This window comes from Ambystoma mexicanum, chromosome 10 (genome assembly GCF_040938575.1).
Source record: "Ambystoma mexicanum isolate Mex_15411 chromosome 10, UKY_AmexF1_1, whole genome shotgun sequence".
Classification (NCBI taxonomy): Eukaryota; Metazoa; Chordata; class Amphibia; order Caudata; family Ambystomatidae; genus Ambystoma; species Ambystoma mexicanum.
In genome coordinates, this window is record NC_090932.1 from 1,702,218,799 (window position 1) to 1,702,240,441 (window position 21,643).

The following is a 21,643-nucleotide window of genomic DNA, read 5'->3' on the forward strand; positions in this document are numbered from 1 at the left end:
TCACAAGTGGCAGTGGTGAGACAGAAAGAAGGAAAGGGAAGGAACGATTTAAGGGCAGATAAACTTGACGCCAGTCTTCACCACATCCAGCATATGCCAGTGTGGAAACTTCAGCGTGATGGCCAACATGCCACTATAGCCTAGTGGTATGCAAGGATAGTGTCTGTGATACAGGTCCATGTTAGGCATGCCTGAGCACGTGTGTAACACAAGCGCACTTCTCAATATGCCTGGGTGCTGCCTGAAATGCCAAGGTGCTCATCACTAGGCCTTGATTCTGTGTATAGCTTAAGGGTGCTGTTTATTATGCCTGGGTGCAGCCTGAAATGCCAAGGTGCTCATCACTAGGCCTTGGTTCTGTGTATAGCTTAAGGGTGCTGTCTATTATGTCTGGGTGCAGCCTGAAATGCCAAGGTGCTCAACACTAGGCCTTGATTCTGTGTATAATGTAAGGGTGCTGTTTTTTATGCCTGGGTGCAGCCTAAAAGGTCAAGGTGCTCAGCAGCATGCCTTCATTGTGTGTATAACGTAAGGGTGCTTTTTACTATGCTACGGTTCAGAGTTCTGTGAGTATCACAATGGTGCTTCCCAGAATGCCTGGATGTTTTACACTATCCTTGGGTTCTGTGTGTGTAACGCAAGGATGCTTCTGAACATGGCAGGGAGCCGCTTCAAGAATGAGTGCGGCTTCATATCCAAAGCCGAAAGGTGAGCACAATCTCTGCAGGAAGCCAGACAGAGAGGCTGACAGTTCCTCCATGTTTACAAGGGCATATGTTCTCTTAGTGCTCACCGCAGACAACATTGCCCCTTGGCACCTACGATAGACACAACCAAGATAAAAGGTTTTGTAAATTGTGTTTTAACAACTGTGGCATAGCACCTAATAGTCCCATCCGCCGGAAGTTCACACAGCTGGTTCATCGATCACTGACGAAGCATCTAAAAGTCCCATATCCCAGAACTTCACGCAGCTTGTTCAACGATCACTGGTGAACACTGTTTGGTGCAAGACAACAGCCAAATCAGGCAAAAGTGTAGACACTTCTTTTCCAAATGCAACAGGGATGCACCCCACACCAACCTTAACACTATGCATCGAGCTTAAAAAAAGACACAAGTCCCCAGAACCATAGGTAGTGGAGAGACATTAAAAACGGAGCCACTGCTTGTCTTATAATTCCAAAATGCTTTTTACTTTAATGAAAAGTGACCAGGAACGTTCACTTGTCCTTTTTGTCCCCTTCCCCTTTTACATAGCGTTATGTTTAGAATGCAGCTGTCTATTCTATCATTTCTGTGGTTAGTTTAGGTTTTGGTACAGGGTTTTGCCTAATAATAAAAACAAGTGCACTGATTACAATAAATAGCTATAGTGGAAGTGAGCATTGTAATATGTTACAAGGAGCCAGTGTTCAATGTTAGTGCAATTGGTTAATGTCATCTTTTCCTCTAATGGCATTTTTTTCCTGAGAATGCACACAATGTTGTCTCTCAAAACATCCTTCTTTCTTAAGGAGAGTCACACTCAAAATGAAAACAATAATTGTATTTATTTATTTATTTATTCTTAACCTGCCATAGCTTGTAGGCATCAGGGTGCAGAGAAAAGATGAGTCCACCAACCATAGACTATAGGATGAAGGATTATCGCAGGAGGGTCAAAACCTATGAGAACAGAAAGGTCTTTAACGCTCTTTTGAATCCCAGTCAGCTCACAGTGCAAATGTACTAGCAGCTTATTCACACTACCAGCTGCACTTCCTCAGAGGTATTCCTCCTTTCCTCTCCTTCCCCCAGAAGCTCACTGTCTCTAGGCTGGACTACTGTAACAGCCTCTATCTTAATCTGCCTGCCTCCACTCTCCGCCCTCTGCAACTCATCCAGAACAGGACTGCGAGACTTGTCCTTGGCCTCACGCCCAGAGACCGTATCTCTCCAGGACAGAAATCTCTGCACTGGCTCCCACTGGCAGTGTGGATTAAGTTCAAATCCCTCTGCATTGTCCACAAGGCCTTGTGGGGCCTGGGACCTCAATACCTCCAACTCTCTCTTCCTAAATATCTTCCTTCTCGAGTTCTTTTCTCATCCACCTCCAACTCCCCCAGTCGCTTCTCCAAGCAACCAGTTGGTGGTAGATCTCTTTCTTCAGCTGAGGCTTCCCTCTGGAACAGCCTCCCTGCCTCCCTGAAACTTGAGGAGAACCATCTCCGGTTCCGGAAGCACTTCAAGACCTTCCTCTTTGCTTTCGCTTTCTCTCCTCCTCTCCCTTGCTGAACTCCCTACTGAAAATGCACTGGTCACCTGCCTGCCCTCAGATCCTGGGCCCAGGTCCCCTCCCCTGCCAGTTGCACACCTGTACTCGGGGCTGTTTCTGTACCCCTAGAGTCCACTCTAGCTATTGACACTTGACGTCTGCACTTACCCTTGCACTTGCCACAAGCTGGTCACACTTTCTATATATTGTTTTTTTATTTTTATATATTTTATTTATTTACTGTTGATCCTATGTATTGCACTGCCCCCTCCCCCCAACACTTTCCCTTTCCCCCCTCCCCTGTACTTGTGTGATCTCAATGTCACCTGGCCTAGTAAGATCGTTGTCTCTGTCTTCCCTCTGTTCCCCCTCCCTTGCCTGGTCAGTCTTTGAAACACACTTGTGTATAGGTGCGTTATAAATACCATATCATATCATATCATATATCATATCTATAGTTGCTTTTACAGGATATGACATTTCTTTAACTCGTCGGGATCTAGGGCATGTCGATCGCATGGAGCCTTTCGATCTAGTGTCTCTAATTGAGCTGTGGAACATGATGCAGGTTTTGAGATATCCAGGGGCATGACCAAATAAACATGTGTGCCTCATGATGTTCATTTTGAACTCTATTCTTGCTTCTACAGGGAGCCAATGCAATTCTCTCCTGTCCTGTGATATATGATCACATCATGAAACCTGTTTAATAGTTCTCACAGCATCATTTTGTAGGATCGGCGACCTCTTAGTACAGCAGGTGCTTGCTCCGCCTAACAATGCGTTGCGATTATCTAATCTCGACATGACTAGAGCTCTCACTGAGGTGCTACAGAAACAAAGGGCTTTTTCAGGCGTAATAGCCGGCTTAGATGGTATTGTATTTTTTTAATCACACTTGCAACTTGAGAATCCCCATTGAGTGAGGCCTCAATGACAACCTCATGAATTTTAACTTTTCTAACTGTGTTTATTAACTGCTTGTCATAATCTGTTCCAAGCTTTTCTCTCGCTTTAGCTGAACCAAATATCAAAAGTTCAGTCTTCTGACTGTTAAGGCAGAGACCATTTTCCATCATGCAAACACACATTTTCTAGTATACGGAGGTAATGAGCTCTGTGCCCTTAGTATATTCACCGCTCAGCCTAAAAAGAAGCTGAGTGTCGTCAGCGTAATTGGTGAAATACAATCCCACACAGTCCAATAGATCACACAGACATCGGCAGAAAACATAAAAAAGAGCAGAGGACAAGCAGGGGACAAGCAGGGGACAAGCAGGCTCCCTGCGGGACACCATATATAATAGGCTCTGGATTAGAGGAGGCATTTTCCCAGACGATTTTAGACCTCCTGTTACTTCAAAATGTCCGGAGCCATTGAACCGTGCCGGAGGAGCAGTTTCCAATTTGCTGAATGCACGTTAAGGGTTCGGAGTGGCCTACAAGATTGAAGGCCGCAGAAAGATCTGGAAGCACCAGCAGCCCTGATCCACCATCATCCATGATGTCCAGCATTCCTGTTTGTAGGTCTAACATCGCGGTTTCTGTTCCGTGTGCAGTTCTAAAGCCGGACTGCCGCTGGTGTAGAATACTGGACTTTTCTAAATGCTGTTGCCGCTGAATCGCTGCCACTGATTTACTACTTTTAGCAGAAATTGGACATTGGTATTGGGTCTATAACTAGAATGTACTGCAGGGTCCTGGTTGGGTTTTTTAAGTAAGGGGGTAACTCTAACACTTTTGAAAAGGTCAGGCACATCATTATTTAAAAAGGAGGCATTTATAAAGCGCGCCAGGAAGGGTGCAAAGATTTCCAAGTGTTGTAAGACAATTTTAGAGGGTAAGGTGTCCATTTGACAAGTAATAGGACGCGTTCCCTTAAGAATGTCAATAAGAAAGTCCACTTTGATAGTTTCAAACGAGCAAGGGGGTTTCGCATGAGAATGAAGCTGGAGGCCAGAATTCTGAAGAGTATTATCCCTCGGTATTATTTCTACATCGTCGATGTGTGCTTTATAACATGTGTCTGAGGAAGTTTTTTGTACTTCTTCACAATACTTTGTCTATCGTCTGACAGCATCAAGGCAATGTTTAGTTTTGAAAACTGCCACTCGGTAGTGCTGCTGAACCAACCCATGTGCTCGGGACTATTAATTAATACAAACAAAAATAAATAAACATAGTTGGAGACGTTCAACCTTCTCGTTTGATCCCTTACGGGGTCTGCCAGAACACCAGCATCCCCTACAGGGCCTTCCAGGTATCCCTGACCTCACCTGGTGTGGACAATGTGCCCTCAGTGTGACAACACTCCTAAAGGACACACACAATGACAGTGGGTGTCTCCAAACATCAGGCCATCCCCACCACGCCTTCTTTTAACCATAAAAATCACCCTCCCACTCCTCTTCGTTTCAAGTTATGATTTGTTGTGCTGCTGCTGTAGGCAACGGCTGGGGTGGCTCTATCATTCTGACAGCACGACTCTTGCTGACAGAGAAAGCCAGAGACAGTGTGAGAACGAGAGAAAAAGAAGACGGGGAGAGAGGGAGAGACGGAGACAGAGCAAGAGAGAGAACGCGAGCAAAAGAGCAAGAGAGGAAAATATGAGGAGGGAGAGAGAGAGGGAGACAGAGAGAGAGTGGGTGAGAGAGAGAGGGAGAGAGGGAGAAAGGGAGAGAGAGGGAGAGAGGGAGAGAGAGAGATAGGGAGAGAGAGAGGGGGAGACAGAGAGAGAAAAAGAGAGAGAGAGAGAGAGAGAGGGGCAGAGAGAGAGGGAGACAGAGAGAGAGTGTGAGAGAGAGTGAGAGAGTGAGAGAGGGAGAGAGAGAGAGATAGGGAGACAGAGAGAGAGTGTGTGAGAGAGAGAGAGAGAGGAAGAGAGAGAGGGAGAGAGAGGGAGAGAGACAGAAAGAGAGAGAGAGTGAGAGAGAGAGTGAGAGAGAGTGAGAGAGTGAGAGAGGGAGAGAGAGAGAGATAGGGAGACAGAGAGAGAGTGTGTGAGAGAGAGAGAGAGAGAGAGGGGTACATTATTTATCAAACTTAATTGTGAAGTGAAAAATATTTGAACGTATTTTATATCAGAAATATCTTCCCAGACCAACTTATTTATATGATTTAATAATTAGAAATCCAATGTATTTGAACCCACAGTTGTTGTGTTAATGTTTTCATTCAGCAATCACATATTATGTACAATGTTTTATCCAGCAGTCATAATGTTTATGCATTCCCAAATAGCCTTTCCAACCCCCTGCTTATTATTACTATAATCATTTTAAAAATAAATGAACAATGCGACTTTTGTATTCGACTTCTGGAGATATTGTATAACCTTTTTACTTGACAGTGCAAATTAGCCCACACACACAAGGACTTTCCATAACTTTTCATATATCAAACCCGATTATTCCATGAATTAAGGTTTGTCTCGGCAGTGCAAAGTCACTTTACAGTAGTGCAAAGTCACATTTCAGTAGTGCAAAGTAACTTTGAACCGTGCAAAAAAAAAATCCAGGAATGCGGCCCTATACATCTTCCTGTGAAGTTTTTACGTGCAATAGGTTTGTCAATTTAATCCACAAAAATTCGTTATCAGTTGTGTAAATATAAGCAAGTGTTAATTTTTCCATGAGACAAATCATGAAACAAATGATGAGACCCTCGTTTAGTGATAAACTCGTCTTCTATCCCTCACAGTGGATTGCAGCCTGTTGCTCACTCCATGACATGGAGTGCAGGAGGGGAACATTTGCTTGAAGCACTTCTGCCTTATTTTCTGACACGTGTTGTGCTTTTTCTATTGGCTAGTAGAGGTGTCAATCATCTCGCAAAGAGGACTATCTGTTTGTCTTCTCTCTAATGGCAGAGAGAAGGATGCCCTGTCAGGTGAGATGTGCGATGCTTTCTATCTAATTAGGCTGCCCCTCTTCACACGTGAACGTGTTGCTTGATCTCAGCTGTCAGGGTGGCCGGCTTGACCTATTCAATCTGTGCTTTTACTTATGCAAAGAAGACGGGGTTGCGACCAGTTAGTGAAGAAACACGTCGCCCTGGACGTTCAAGTCAATATGTAATTTATTTTTGTTCAAAAATTCTCACAAACATATGAACACCTCAAAACAAAATGTTGTAAGGCAAATGTCAGGAAAGGCGATGTTACACGTCAGCACAGCTCCGAAAGGCTGACGGAGACAGCCTAAATCACATGTCAGGCATGGGGCTGTGAAAATCAGTGTTACCTTTGAAAGGCTGGCAGGGGTGGGGCAGGGTCAGTCACGTACTGTCGCATACCAATCTCCGAAAGCATGGCATGTGTGTGGTTGAGTCAAGCTCACCTCAGACATCCTAAAACGGGGGTCTGCGACCTGTGTCTCACCGGATATTTTCTACTCTCAAAAACTCCCATGATCCCTCTCCATTTACTCTGCTGGCTGGGGCAAATGGGAATTGTATTCCAAATCATCTGAAGACCCAAAGGTTGCAGACCCCCGACCTAACACTACAGCTATGCATCTTTAGCGCCGCTGCGATTAAGGCGCTGAGACGAAAGTATTCTTTACAAGAAAGGGCACAGTTTAGGAAAACATACCAAGAAATGAGCCTTCCTGATAAAAGATCAGTGAACAAGGACCGTTCTATTCAGACCTGTGGATGAACACCTAGAAATAGTCCAATGGAATCTGCTCACATAACCCTGGAGAAAAGTGCCCATAGCCGTGTGCTAAAGTTGGACTCTGAAGTGCTGTACAGTGGAATGAATAGGCTCTCCCGGCAGCAGCACTTAACACGGTGTTTCCCTTCTCCTCGACATTTTAACAAATGTCCATCTGCCCATGACGTCGAAGTGCTTCCCTCACGGGATCCGCCTACAGGACGGGCCCAGTATGGCAGCACCAGAGTCCAGTTTGCCAAATCTCTGAGAATGTCCAAGATGGGACCGATCGACTTGATCTTACCTTGATGACATCTTCATCGGTGGATTGGCACGACACGTATTCCGAGATGTCGGTCACAATGCCGCTGCCCTCCACCGATACCACCTTGACCGGAACCGCCACCGTCTTCCCTGTAAGGATCGCCGTGTTCAGGATCTCCGACTCCTGAAATGTAAATAGAGATCATTTGGAGATCCAGAAGGGGCAAATCTTGTAATATTCATCCTCAGCCTAACTAGAGAAAATATGACTGCCACACGGGTGAGGTACCAGTGATGACGTTCAGCACGCGTTGTATCCAAACAACATCAGGTTGATACATTTACTCTTGATCCCGAGTAATTTACATCTCATTCTAATAATCTACAAATCAATAGAATTCTTGGCAACCTAGCACCCTTGTATTATAGGAACACATGCAGGATCAGAATCCTGCAATGGCCAGAAAAGGCCAATGCTGTGCAGCAAAGAAAGACCTGCAAACACCGACTGCTTTCTCATGTGTAGGGATTAGTAGCAGAGATGCTGGGAGAGGTGCTGGGAGACCTGCAAACATCGACTGCTTTCTCATGTGTCGGGACCAGTAGAAGAGGTGTTGGGAGACCTGCAAACATCGACTTCTTTCTCATGTCTAGGGACCAGCAGAAGAGATGCAGGGAGACCTGCAAACATCTACTGCTTTCTCATGTGTAGGGACCAGTAGAAGAGGTGCTGGGAGACCTGAAAACATCGACTGCTTTCTCATGTGTAGGGACCAGTAGAAGAGGTGTTGGGAGACCTGCAAACATCGACTGCTTTCTCATGTGCAGGGATTAGTAGCAGAGATGCTGGGAGAGGTGCTGGGAGACCTGCAAACATCGACTGCTTTCTCATGTGTCGGGACCAGTAGAAGAGGTGTTGGGAGACCTGCAAACATCGACTGCTTTCTCATGTGCAGGGATTAGTAGCAGAGATGCTGGGAGAGGTGCTGGGAGACCTGCAAACATCGACTGCTTTCTCATGTGTCGGGACCAGTAGAAGAGGTGTTGGGAGACCTGCAAACATCGACTGCTTTCTCATGTGCAGGGATTAGTAGCAGAGATGCTGGGAGACCTGCAAACATCGACTGCTTTCTCATGTGTCGGGACCAGTAGAAGAGGTGTTGGGAGACCTGCAAACATCGACTGCTTTCTCATGTGCAGGGATTAGTAGCAGAGGTGCTGGGAGACCTGCAAACATCGACTGCTTTCTCATGTGTAGGGACCAGTAGAAGAGGTGTTGGGAGACCTGCAAACATCGACTGCTTTCTCATGTGTAGGGACCAGTAGAAGAGGTGTTGGGAGACCTGCAAACATCGACTGCTTTCTCATGTGTAGGGATCAGTAGAAGAGATGCTGGGAGAACTGCAAACGTCGACTGCTTTCTCATGTGCAGGGACCAGTAGAAGAGGTGTTGGGAGACCTGCAAACATCGACTGCTTTCTCATGTGTAGGGACCAGTAGAAGAGGTGTTGGGAGACCTGCAAACATCGACTGCTTTCTCATGTGTAGGGACCAGTAGAAGAGGTGTTGGGAGACCTGCAAACATCGACTGCTTTCTCATGTGCAGGGACCAGTAGAAGAGGTGTTGGGAGACCTGCAAACATCGACTGCTTTCTCATTTGTAGGGACCAGTAGAACAGGTGCTGGGAGACCTGCAAACATCTACTGCTTTCTCATGTGTAAGGATCAGTAGAAGAGATGCTGGGAGACCTGCAAACATCGACTGCTTTCTCATGTGCAGGGACCAGTAGAAGAGGTGTTGGGAGACCTGCAAACACTGACTGCTTTCTCATGTGTAGGGACCAGTAGAAGAGGTGTTGCGAGACCTGCAAACATCGACTGCTTTCTCATGTGTAGGGACCAGTAGAAGAGGTGCTGGGAGACCTGCAAACATCGACTGCTTTCTCATGTGCAGGGACCAGTAGAAGAGGTGTTGGGAGACCTGCAAACATCGACTGCTTTCTCATTTGTAGGGACCAGTAGAACAGGTGCTGGGAGACCTGCAAACATCTACTGCTTTCTCATGTGTAAGGATCAGTAGAAGAGATGCTGGGAGACCTGCAAACATCGACTGCTTTCTCATGTGCAGGGACCAGTAGAAGAGGTGTTGGGAGACCTGCAAACATCGACTGCTTTCTCATTTGTAGGGACCAGTAGAACAGGTGCTGGGAGACCTGCAAACATCTACTGCTTTCTCATGTGTAAGGATCAGTAGAAGAGATGCTGGGAGACCTGCAAACATCGACTGCTTTCTCATGTGCAGGGACCAGTAGAAGAGGTGTTGGGAGACCTGCAAACACTGACTGCTTTCTCATGTGTAGGGACCAGTAGAAGAGGTGTTGTGAGACCTGCAAACATCGACTGCTTTCTCATGTGTAGGGACCAGTAGAAGAGGTGCTGGGAGACCTGCAAACATCGACTGCTTTCTCATGTGTAGGGATCAGTAGAAGAGGTGCTGGGAGACTTGCAAACATCTACTGCTTTCTCATGTGTAGGGATCAGTAGAAGAGGTGCTGGGAGACCTGCAAACATCGACTGCTTTCTCATGTGTAGGATTTAGTAGAAGAGGTGCTGGGAGACCTGCAAACATCGACTGCTTTCTCATGTGTAGGGACCAGTAGAAGAGGTGTTGGGAGACCTGCAAACATCTACTGCTTTCTCATGTATAGGGATTAGTTGCAGAGATGCTGGGAGAGGTGCTGGGAGACCTGCAAACATCGACTGCTTTCTCATGTGTAGGGACCAGTAGAAGAGGTGTTGGGAGACCTGCAAACATCGACTGTTTTCTCATTTGTAGGGATTAGTAGAAGAGGTGTTGGGAGACCTGCAAACATCTACTGCTTTCTCATGTGTAGGGAACAGTAGAAGAGGTGTTGGGAGACCTGCAAAAATCTACTGCTTTCTCATGTGTAGGGAACAGTAGAAGAGGTGTTGGGAGACCTGCAAACATCGACTGCTTTCTCATGTGTAGGGACCAGTAGAAGAGGTGTTGGGAGACCTGCAAACATCGACTGCTTTCTCATGTGTAGGGATTAGTAGAAGAGGTGTTGGGAGACCTGCAAACATCGACTGCTTTCTCATGTGTAGGGATTAGTAGCAGAGATGCTGGGAGACCTGCAAACATCGACTGCTTTCTCATGTGTAGGGATTAGTAGCAGAGATGCTGGGAGAGGTGCTGGGAGACCTGCAAACATCGACTGCTTTCTCATGTGTAGGGACCAGTAGAAGAGGTGTTGGGAGACCTGCAAACATCGACTGCTTTCTCATTTGTAGGGATTAGTAGAAGAGATGCTGGGAGAGGTGCTGGGAGACCTGCAAACATCGACTGCTTTCTCATGTGTAGGGACCAGTAGAAGAGGTGTTGGGAGACCTGCAAACATCTACTGCTTTCTCATGTGTAGGGAACAGTAGAAGAGGTGTTGGGAGACCTGCAAACATCTACTGCTTTCTCATGTGTAGGGAACAGTAGAAGAGGTGTTGGGAGACCTGCAAACATCGACTGCTTTCTCATGTGTAGGGACCAGTAGAAGAGGTGTTGGGAGACCTGCAAACATCGACTGCTTTCTCATGTGTAGGGATCAGTAGAAGAGATGCTGGGAGACCTGCAAACATCGACTGCTTTCTCATGTGCAGGGACCAGTAGAAGAGGTGTTGGGAGACCTGCAAACATCGACTGCTGTCTCATTTGTAGGGATTAGTAGAAGAGGTGTTGGGAGACCTGCAAACATCTACTGCTTTCTCATGTGTAGGGACCAGTAGAAGAGGTGTTGGGAGACCTGCAAACATTGACTGCTTTCTCATGTGTAGGGACCAGTAGAAGAGGTGTTGGGAGACCTGCAAACATCTACTGCTTTCTCATGTGTAGGGACCAGTAGAAGAGGTGTTGGGAGACCTGCAAACATCGACTGCTTTCTCATGTGTAGGGACCAGTAGAAGAGGTGTTGGGAGACCTGCAAACATCGACTGCTTTCTCATTTGTAGGGATTAGTAGAAGAGGTGTTGGGAGACCTGCAAACATCTACTGCTTTCTCATGTGTAGGGACCAGTAGAAGAGGTGTTGGGAGACCTGAAAACATCGACTGCTTTCTCATGTGTAGGGACCAGTAGAAGAGGTGTTGGGAGACCTGCAAACATCGACTGCTTTCTCATTTGTAGGGATTAGTAGAAGAGGTGTTGGGAGACCTGCAAACATCTACTGCTTTCTCATGTGTAGGGATTAGTAGCAGAGATGCTGGGAGAGGTGCTGGGAGACCTGCAAACATCGACTGCTTTCTCATGTGTAGGGACCAGTAGAAGAGGTGTTGGGAGACCTGCAAACATCGACTGCTTTCTCATTTGTAGGGATTAGTAGAAGAGGTGTTGGGAGACCTGAAAACATCTACTGCTTTCTCATGTGTAGGGAAAAGTAGAAGAGGTGTTGGGAGACCTGCAAACATCTACTGCTTTCTCATGTGTAGGGAACAGTAGAAGAGGTGTTGGGAGACCTGCAAACATCGACTGCTTTCTCATGTGTAGGGACCAGTAGAAGAGGTGTTGGGAGACCTGCAAACATCGACTGCTTTCTCATGTGTAGGGATTAGTAGAAGAGGTGTTGGGAGACCTGCAAACATCGACTGCTTTCTCATGTGTAGGGATTAGTAGCAGAGATGCTGGGAGACCTGCAAACATTGACTGCTTTCTCATGTGTAGGGATTAGTAGCAGAGATGCTGGGAGAGGTGCTGGGAGACCTGCAAACATCGACTGCTTTCTCATGTGTAGGGACCAGTAGAAGAGGTGTTGGGAGACCTGCAAACATCGACTGCTTTCTCATTTGTAGGGATTAGTAGAAGAGGTGTTGGGAGACCTGCAAACATCGACTGCTTTCTCATGTGTAGGGACCAGTAGAAGAGGTGTTGGGAGACCTGCAAACATCTACTGCTTTCTCATGTGTAGGGAACAGTAGAAGAGGTGTTGGGAGACCTGCAAACATCGACTGCTTTCTCATGTGTAGGGACCAGTAGAAGAGGTGTTGGGAGACCTGCAAACATTGACTGCTTTCTCATGTGTAGGGATTAGTAGAAGAGGCGCTGGGAGACCTGCAAACATTTCCTGCTTTTTCATGTGTAGGGACCAGTAGAAGAGGTGTTGGGAGACCTGCAAACATCGACTGCTTTCTCATGTGTAGGGATTAGTAGAAGAGGCGCTGGGAGACCTGCAAACATCGACTGCTTTCTCATGTGTAGGGATTAGTAGAAGAGGCGCTGGGAGACCTGCAAACATCTACTTCTTTCTCATGTGTAGGGATTAGTAGAAGAGGTGTTGGGAGACCTGCAAACATCGACTGCTTTCTCATGTGTAGGGAAGAGTAGAAGAGGTGTTGGGAGACCTGCAAACATCGACTGCTTTCTCATGTGCAGGGACCAGTAGAAGAGGTGTTGGGAGACCTGCAAACATCGACTGCTTTCTCATGTGTAGGGATTAGTAGAAGAGGTGTTGGGAGACCTGCAAACATTTCCTGCTTTCTCATGTGTAGGGACCAGTAGAAGAGGTGTTGGGAGACCTGCAAACATCGACTGCTTTCTCATGTGTAGGGATTAGTGGAAGAGGCGCTGGGAGACCTGCAAACATTTCCTGCTTTCTCATGTGTAGGGACCAGTAGAAGAGGTGTTGGGAGACCTGCAAACATCTACTTCTTTCTCATGTGTAGGGAACAGTAGAAGAGGTGTTGGGAGACCTGCAAACATTTCCTGCTTTCTCATGTGTAGGGACCAGTAGAAGAGGTGTTGGGAGACCTGCAAACATCGACTGCTTTCTCATGTTTAGGGACCAGTAGAAGAGGTGTTGGGAGACCTGCAAACATCTACTGCTTTCTCATGTGTAGGGACCAGTAGAAGAGGTGCTGGGAGACCTGCAAACATCGACTGCTTTCTCATGTGTAGGGATCAGTAGAAGAGGTGCTGGGAGACCTACAAACATTTCCTGCTTTCTCATGTGTAGGGACCAGTAGAAGAGGTGTTGGGAGACCTGCAAACATCTACTTCTTTCTCATGTGTAGGGAACAGTAGAAGAGGTGTTGGGAGACCTGCAAACATTTCCTGCTTTCTCATGTGCAGGGACCAGTAGAAGAGGTGTTGGGAGACCTGCAAACATCGACTGCTTTCTCATGTTTAGGGACCAGTAGAAGAGGTGTTGGGAGACCTGCAAACATCTACTGCTTCCTCATGTGTAGGGACCAGTAGAAGAGGTGCTGGGAGACCTGCAAACATCGACTGCTTTCTCATGTGTAGGGATCAGTAGAAGAGGTGCTGGGAGACTTGCAAACATCTACTGCTTTCTCATGTGTAGGGATCAGTAGAAGAGGTGCTGGGAGACCAGCAAACATCGACTGCTTTCTCATGTGTAGCGTTTAGTAGAAGAGGTGCTGGGAGACCTGCAAACATCGACTGCTTTCTCATGTGTAGGGTACAGTAGAAGAGGTGTTGGGAGACCTGCAAACATCTACTGCTTTCTCATTTGTAGGGATCAGCAGAAGAGATGCTGGGAGACCTGCAAACATTAACTGCTTTCTCATGTGTAGGCATCAATAGAAGAGGTGCTGGGAGACCTGCAAACATCGACTGCTTTCTCATGTGTAGGGTTTAGTAGAAGAGGCACTGGGAGACCTGCAAACATCGACTGCTTTCTCATGTGTAGGGATCAGTAGAAGAGATGCTGGGAGACCTGCAAACATCGACTGCTTTCTCATGTGTAGGGATTAGTAGAATAGGTGCTGGGAAACCTGCAAACATCGACTGCTTTCTCATATGTAAGGACCAGTAGAAGAGGTGTTGGGAGATCTGCAAACATCTACTGCTTTCTCATGTGTAGGGACCAGTAGAACAGGTGCTGGGAGACCTGCAAACATCGACTGCTTTCTCATGAGAAGGGATCAGTAGAAGAGATGCTGGGAGGCCTGCAAACATATGTTGCTTTCTCATGTGTAGGGAACAGTATAAGAGGTGTTGGGAGACCTGCAAACATCTATTGCTTTCTCATGTGTAGGCATCAGTAGAAGAGATGCTGGGAGACCTGCAAACATCTACTGCTTTCTCATGTGTAGGGACCAGTAGAAGAGGAGCTGGGAGACCTGCAAACATCGACTGCTTTCTCATGTGTAGGCATCAATAGAAGAGGTGCTGGGAGACCTGCAAACATCGACTGCTTTCTCATGTGTAGGGTTTAGTAGAAGAGGCGCTGGGAGACCTGCAAACATCGACTGCTTTCTCATATGTAGGGACCAGAAGAAGAGTTGTTGGGAGACCTGCAAACATCTACTGCTTTCTCATGTGTAGGGATCAGTAGAAGAGATGCTGGGAGACCTGCAAACATCGACTGCTTTCTCATGTGTAGGGATTAGTAGAATAGGTGCTGGGAAACCTGCAAACATCGACTGCTTTCTCATATGTAAGGACCAGTAGAAGAGGTGTTGGGAGATCTGCAAACATCTACTGCTTTCTCATGTGTAGGGACCAGCAGAAGAGATGCTGGGAGAGCTGCAAACATCTACTGCTTTCTCATGTGCAGGGATCAGTAGAAGAGATACTGGGAAACCTGCACACATGTACTGCTTTCCCTCTCATGTGTAGGCATCAGTAGAAGAGATGCTGGGAGACCTGCAAACATTGACTGCTTTCTCATGAGTAGGGATCAGTAGAAGAGATGCTGGAAGACCTGCAAACATATGTTGCTTTCTCATGTGTAGGGATCAGTAGAAGAGATGCTGGGAGACCTGCAAACATCGACTGCTTTCTCATGTGTAGGGATTAGTAGAATAGGTGCTGGGAAAGCTGCAAACATCGACTGCTTTCTCATGAGTAGGGATCAGAAGAAGAGATGCTGGGAGACCTGCAAACATATGTTGCTTTCTCATGTGTAGGGACCAGTAGAAGAGGTGTTGGGAGACCTGCAAACATCTACTGCTTTCTCATGTGTAGGGAACAGTAGAAGAGGTGTTGGGAGACCTGCAAACATCGACTGCTTTCTCATGTGTAGGGACCAGTAGAAGAGGTGTTGGGAGACCTGCAAACATGTCCTGCTTTCTCATGTGTAGGGACCAGTAGAAGAGGTGTTGGGAGACCTGCAAACACTGACTGCTTTCTCATGTGTAGGGACCAGTAGAAGAGGTGTTGCGAGACCTGCAAACATCGACTGCTTTCTCATGTGTAGGGACCAGTAGAAGAGGTGCTGGGAGACCTGCAAACATCGACTGCTTTCTCATGTGTAGGGATCAGTAGAAGAGGTGCTGGGAGACTTGCAAACATCTACTGCTTTCTCATGTGTAGGGATCAGTAGAAGAGGTGCTGGGAGACCTGCAAACATCGACTGCTTTCTCATGTGTAGGATTTAGTAGAAGAGGTGCTGGGAGACCTGCAAACATCGACTGCTTTCTCATGTGTAGGGACCAGTAGAAGAGGTGTTGGGAGACCTGCAAACATCTACTGCTTTCTCATGTGTAGGGAACAGTAGAAGAGGTGTTGGGAGACCTGCAAACATCTACTGCTTTCTCATTTGTAGGCATCAATAGAAGAGGTGCTGGGAGACCTGCAAACATCGACTGCTTTCTCATGTGTAGGGTTTAGCAGAAGAGGCGCTGGGAGACCTGCAAACATCGACTGCTTTCTCATATGTAGGGACCAGTAGAAGAGTTGTTGGGAGACCTGCAAACATCTACTGCTTTCTCATGTGTAGGGATCAGTAGAAGAGATGCTGGGAGACCTGCAAACATCGACTGCTTTCTCATGTGTAGGGATTAGTAGAATAGGTGCTGGGAAACCTGCAAACATCGACTGCTTTCTCATATGTAAGGACCAGTAGAAGAGGTGTTGGGAGATCTGCAAACATCTACTGCTTTCTCATGTGTAGGGACCAGTAGAACAGGTGCTGGGAGACCTGCAAACATCGACTGCTTTCTCATGTGTAGGGATTTGTAGAAGAGATGCTGGGAGACCTGAAAACATTCTACTGCTTTCTCATGTGTAGGGACCAGCAGAAGAGATGCTGGGAGACCTGCAAACATCGACTGCTTTCTCATGTGTAGGTACCAGCAGAAGAGATGCTGGGAGAGCTGCAAACATCTACTGCTTTCTCATGTGCAGGGATCAGTAGAAGAGATGCTGGGAGACCTGCACACATGTACTGCTTTCGCTCTCATGTGTAGGCATCAGTAGAAGAGATGCTGGGAGACCTGCAAACAACGACTGCTTTCTCATGAGTAGGGATCAGTAGAAGAGATGCTGGGAGACCTGCAAACATATGTTGCTTTCTCATGTGTAGGGATCAGTAGAAGAGGTGTTGGGAGATCTGCAAACATCTACTGCTTTCTCATGTGTAGGGACCAGTATAACAGGTGCTGGGAGACCTGCAAACATCGACTCCTTTCTCATGTGTAGGGATTAGTAGAAGAGATGCTGGGAGACCTGCAAACATCGACTCCTTTCTCATGTGTAGGGATTAGTAGAAGAGATGCTGGGAGACCTGAAAAAATCTACTGCTTTCTCATGTGTAGGGACCAGCAGAAGAGATGCTGGGAGAGCTGCAAACATCCACTGCTTTCTCATGTGTAGGGATCAGTAGAAGAGATGCTGGGAGACCTGCACACATGTACTGCTTTCGCTCTCATGTGTAGGCTTGAGTAGAAGAGATGCTGGGAGACCTGCAAACATATGTTGCTTTCTCATGTGTAGGGATCAGTAGAAGAGGTGTTGGGAGACCTGCAAACATCTACTGCTTTCTCATGTGTAGGGAACAGTAGAAGAGGTGTTGGGAGACCTGCAAACATCGACTGCTTTCTCATGTGTAGGGACCAGTAGAAGAGGTGTTGGGAGACCTGCAAACATGTCCTGCTTTCTCATGTGTAGGGACCAGTAGAAGAGGTGTTGGGAGACCTGCAAACACTGACTGCTTTCTCATGTGTAGGGACCAGTAGAAGAGGTGTTGCGAGACCTGCAAACATCGACTGCTTTCTCATGTGTAGGGACCAGTAGAAGAGGTGCTGGGAGACCTGCAAACATCGACTGCTTTCTCATGTGTAGGGATCAGTAGAAGAGGTGCTGGGAGACTTGCAAACATCTACTGCTTTCTCATGTGTAGGGATCAGTAGAAGAGGTGCTGGGAGACCTGCAAACATCGACTGCTTTCTCATGTGTAGGATTTAGTAGAAGAGGTGCTGGGAGACCTGCAAACATCGACTGCTTTCTCATGTGTAGGGACCAGTAGAAGAGGTGTTGGGAGACCTGCAAACATCTACTGCTTTCTCATGTGTAGGGAACAGTAGAAGAGGTGTTGGGAGACCTGCAAACATCTACTGCTTTCTCATTTGTAGGCATCAATAGAAGAGGTGCTGGGAGACCTGCAAACATCGACTGCTTTCTCATGTGTAGGGTTTAGTAGAAGAGGCGCTGGGAGACCTGCAAACATCGACTGCTTTCTCATATGTAGGGACCAGTAGAAGAGTTGTTGGGAGACCTGCAAACATCTACTGCTTTCTCATGTGTAGGGATCAGTAGAAGAGATGCTGGGAGACCTGCAAACATCGACTGCTTTCTCATGTGTAGGGATTAGTAGAATAGGTGCTGGGAAACCTGCAAACATCGACTGCTTTCTCATATGTAAGGACCAGTAGAAGAGGTGTTGGGAGATCTGCAAACATCTACTGCTTTCTCATGTGTAGGGACCAGTAGAACAGGTGCTGGGAGACCTGCAAACATCGACTGCTTTCTCATGTGTAGGGATTTGTAGAAGAGATGCTGGGAGACCTGAAAACATTCTACTGCTTTCTCATGTGTAGGGACCAGCAGAAGAGATGCTGGGAGACCTGCAAACATCGACTGCTTTCTCATGTGTAGGTACCAGCAGAAGAGATGCTGGGAGAGCTGCAAACATCTACTGCTTTCTCATGAGTAGGGATCAGTAGAAGAGATGCTGGGAGACCTGCAAACATATGTTGCTTTCTCATGTGTAGGGATCAGTAGAAGAGGTGTTGGGAGATCTGCAAACATCTACTGCTTTCTCATGTGTAGGGACCAGTATAACAGGTGCTGGGAGACCTGCAAACATCGACTCCTTTCTCATGTGTAGGGATTAGTAGAAGAGATGCTGGGAGACCTGCAAACATCGACTCCTTTCTCATGTGTAGGGATTAGTAGAAGAGATGCTGGGAGACCTGAAAAAATCTACTGCTTTCTCATGTGTAGGGACCAGCAGAAGAGATGCTGGGAGAGCTGCAAACATCCACTGCTTTCTCATGTGTAGGGATCAGCAGAAGAGATGCTGGGAGAGCTGCACACATGTACTGCTTTCGCTCTCATGTGTAGGCTTGAGTAGAAGAGATGCTGGGAGACCTGCAAACATATGTTGCTTTCTCATGTGTAGGGATCAGTAGAAGAGATGCTGGGAGACCTGCACACATCGACTGCTTTCTCGTGTGTAGGGATCAGTAGAAGAGATGCTGGGAGACCTGCAAACATTGACTGCTTTCTCACGTGTAGGGATCAGTAGAAGAGATGCTGGGAGACCTGCACACATGTACTGCTTTCGCTCTCATGTGTAGGCATCAGTAGAAGAGATGCTGGGAGACCTGCAAACATATGTTGCTTTCTCATGTGTAGGGATCAGTAGAAAAGATGCTGGGAGACCTGCACACATCGACTGCTTTCTCATGTGTAGGGATCAGTAGAAGATATGCTGGAAGACCTGCAAACATTGACTGCTTTCTCAAGTGTAGGGATCAGTAGAAGGGATGCTGGGAGACCTGCAAACATCTATTGCTTTCTCATGTGCAGGGATTAGTAGAAGAGATGCTGGGAGACCTGCAAACATACGTTGCTTTCTCATGTGTAGGGATCAGTAGAAGAGATGCTGGGAGATCTGCACACATCTACTGTTTTCTCTCTCATGTGTAGGCATCAGTAGAAGAGGTGCTGGGAGACCTGCAAACATATGTTGCTTTCTCATGTGCAGGGATTAGTAGTAGAGATGCTGGGAGACCTGCAACCTGTCAGAAGTTACTGTCATTAGTCGATGTTTCCACCGTAAATTATTTTCAATCCCGATTCAACCCTTCCCAAAAAGTAAAGGGGGAGATTGAATGGGAGTGGAAATCAGGTTGCAGATGGATGACCCTCAAAATAGTGACCCCGCTCCTTAGCATCGTAAATCTGAGGCATTGCTTGCCATGGAGTCAATGCATGTTTATGAGGTTACAAACTTACAAGAGACAGCGGACTTCAATAGTAACACAAGTCAGTGTAGCTCCAAGAGTTCCCCAGCTGAATAGTTGTGAGAGTTAATATAGTTCCACACTTACAACATTTATATAGTTACACAGTTGGTATTACCCAAATTGGTTGTTTCCAATTGACTGCATGGTAAATCTGACCAAATTCACCAGTACAATTTGATCGTTTGGAAACAACCAATTTGGGTAATCACTACCAAACATGGGGAGCAGGAGTGGTGGGGGTGTCCCTCACTCCTCATGTTTGGTAGTTGCAGCCTTTGGGGGTAGCAGGGATGTCCCCCACGGGGGAGAAATAAGAGTAAAGGGGACCCTGCAGTGTCAGATCTGACCCACGTAAGAGGGACAGATCCAACACCGCAGGGTCAGTGAGAAAGCTGCCGTGATTAAGGTACGTAGGGGGGAAGTGTTTTGGGGCTGGGTGGGGGTTTTAGTTCATGGGGATTTGGCCACGGCACAATTGGCTTTGCAGCCGAATTGATCACGGTCAATCCGTCCGCGAGCAATTGTGCCTCGGCCAAAACGTGTACAACGGCACATTTCATATGCAGCATAATCGGATAGCAGAGTTAATACAGCGTTGTATATTTCAATGTATTGTATTTTTTTTTTTTTGAGGTAACAGGTGGTGTATCCAGAAACATTTTCATAGCAATCAACAGTCAGCATGATGTACATTAGCACGGGGGATGTGAGCGACTGGTGGATGGTGGAAATACATGTAACATACTGAAGACAGAACTCGAGATTACTGACTGTAGTCTGAGAGGGCTGTCTACATACAGGTTACACAGAACAGGGAGGTTAGGCTCAGCCTGGCCTAGAAGAGGGAGTCATGTAGGCCTAGGTAGAGGCTGCTTCAAGATGATTGAAGAGGCAACGTTTTAATGAAGGTTGAAGGAGGGAATAGTAGAAGCTTTTTTCACTTGATACCGAAGAGAGTTGAATTGATGCATACTCAGAAAGCAGGTGGAGTGAAAAATGAGAGGAGGCTCATCAAAGAAAATTATGCAAAGACCCTCTGCATCATCCACAAGGCTATCTGGGGCCTGGGATCACGCCACCTGCAACTCTATCTCACTAAATACTCTCCTTCCACATCTCTTCGATCTTCTGGCTCCAACTCTCTTCTGTTCAAATGCTTCTCCAAGCAGAGAGCTGAGAGCAGATTTCTATAATCGTCTTGTTCCCTCCTATGGAACAGCCTCCCTATCTCTCTCCATCTTGAACCGGACCTCTGCAAGTTCCGCCAACAGCTCACGACCTTTCTCACCTCCTTCTCCTTCCCTCTCCCCCTCCAGTGCTAACCATCCCCTCTGTCTCTGAGAATGGTGGCCTGGTCTCTCTAGAGTCCAATAGGGACCCGCCTTCTGCCCAATTGCCCCCAGAAACCCCCCTGCACTGCCCTCTGGGCCCAAACCTACCTGTCAAGTGGTTTGCCTCTGCTCTGCTCTGAACTACCTGTTGGGCAGAAGACCTCCCTGTCCTCCTGGGATGTCTCCGCCCATGCACTTACATGTTGCCTCCCCGACAGGCACCTCTGCCACTCCCCCACCCCCTTGGGGACTTTAATAGCACTTACCACCACTCCGCCTCGCCCATTCTTTTCTTTCACTGCATTTGCTTGCTCCGAATGCCACAAGGCCTAGTAGGACTGCTTTCTGTTTCTATTTCTTCATTGCCAATTTCATTGTTTATTTTCTCCCTTGTTCCATTTCCTTGTGCCTTGTGGCGCCTTGAAACACTGTCTTGTTGTATAAACTCCTTATAAATATGCAATAAATAACATAAAATAAGCATGGGGGGATTAGGCTATGAGCTATAGTGGAGCGTTCTAGGAGGAGAGTATCCCTAGACAGTCTTAGGTAAAGCGATCTAGTGATCTTAAGTGCCACTGTTTTGTCATGCATTGCCAAGTGGCATGGAGGCAGTGTTTGGAGTTGAGATAAGACCAGGGAAGATTGTAGAGGGTACGACTGGCAAAGCTGAGTCCTTTGTCAAGTGGGTAGAAGGAGTACAGGGGAAGGCCAAGTAGAAGCCTGGGGTACTCAAGGCGACTGAGGTCAGCCTGAGAGTTTGGGAGGATTTGTGAGGGTGGAGCAGGTATACTTTCTAGATACTAAGCTGTCGAGGCAGTGGCGAGGAAGCAGTGAAGGCGAAGGTCACTTCCAAAGA

At 47.0% G+C, this 21,643-nt stretch overlaps 1 protein-coding gene across 1 annotated transcript in view; it reads right to left on the reverse strand.

Moving 5' to 3' along the window:
• Window positions 1–21,643, reverse strand: part of LOC138492751 (transmembrane protein 132D-like) — a 4,310,707-nt gene that overhangs the window by 911,438 nt on the left and 3,377,626 nt on the right. Inside the window, exon 5 of the mRNA XM_069620132.1 lies at window positions 7,216–7,359. Coding sequence (XP_069476233.1) covers window positions 7,216–7,359 — 144 coding nt within the window. The remainder of the gene's footprint in view (window positions 1–7,215; window positions 7,360–21,643) is intronic.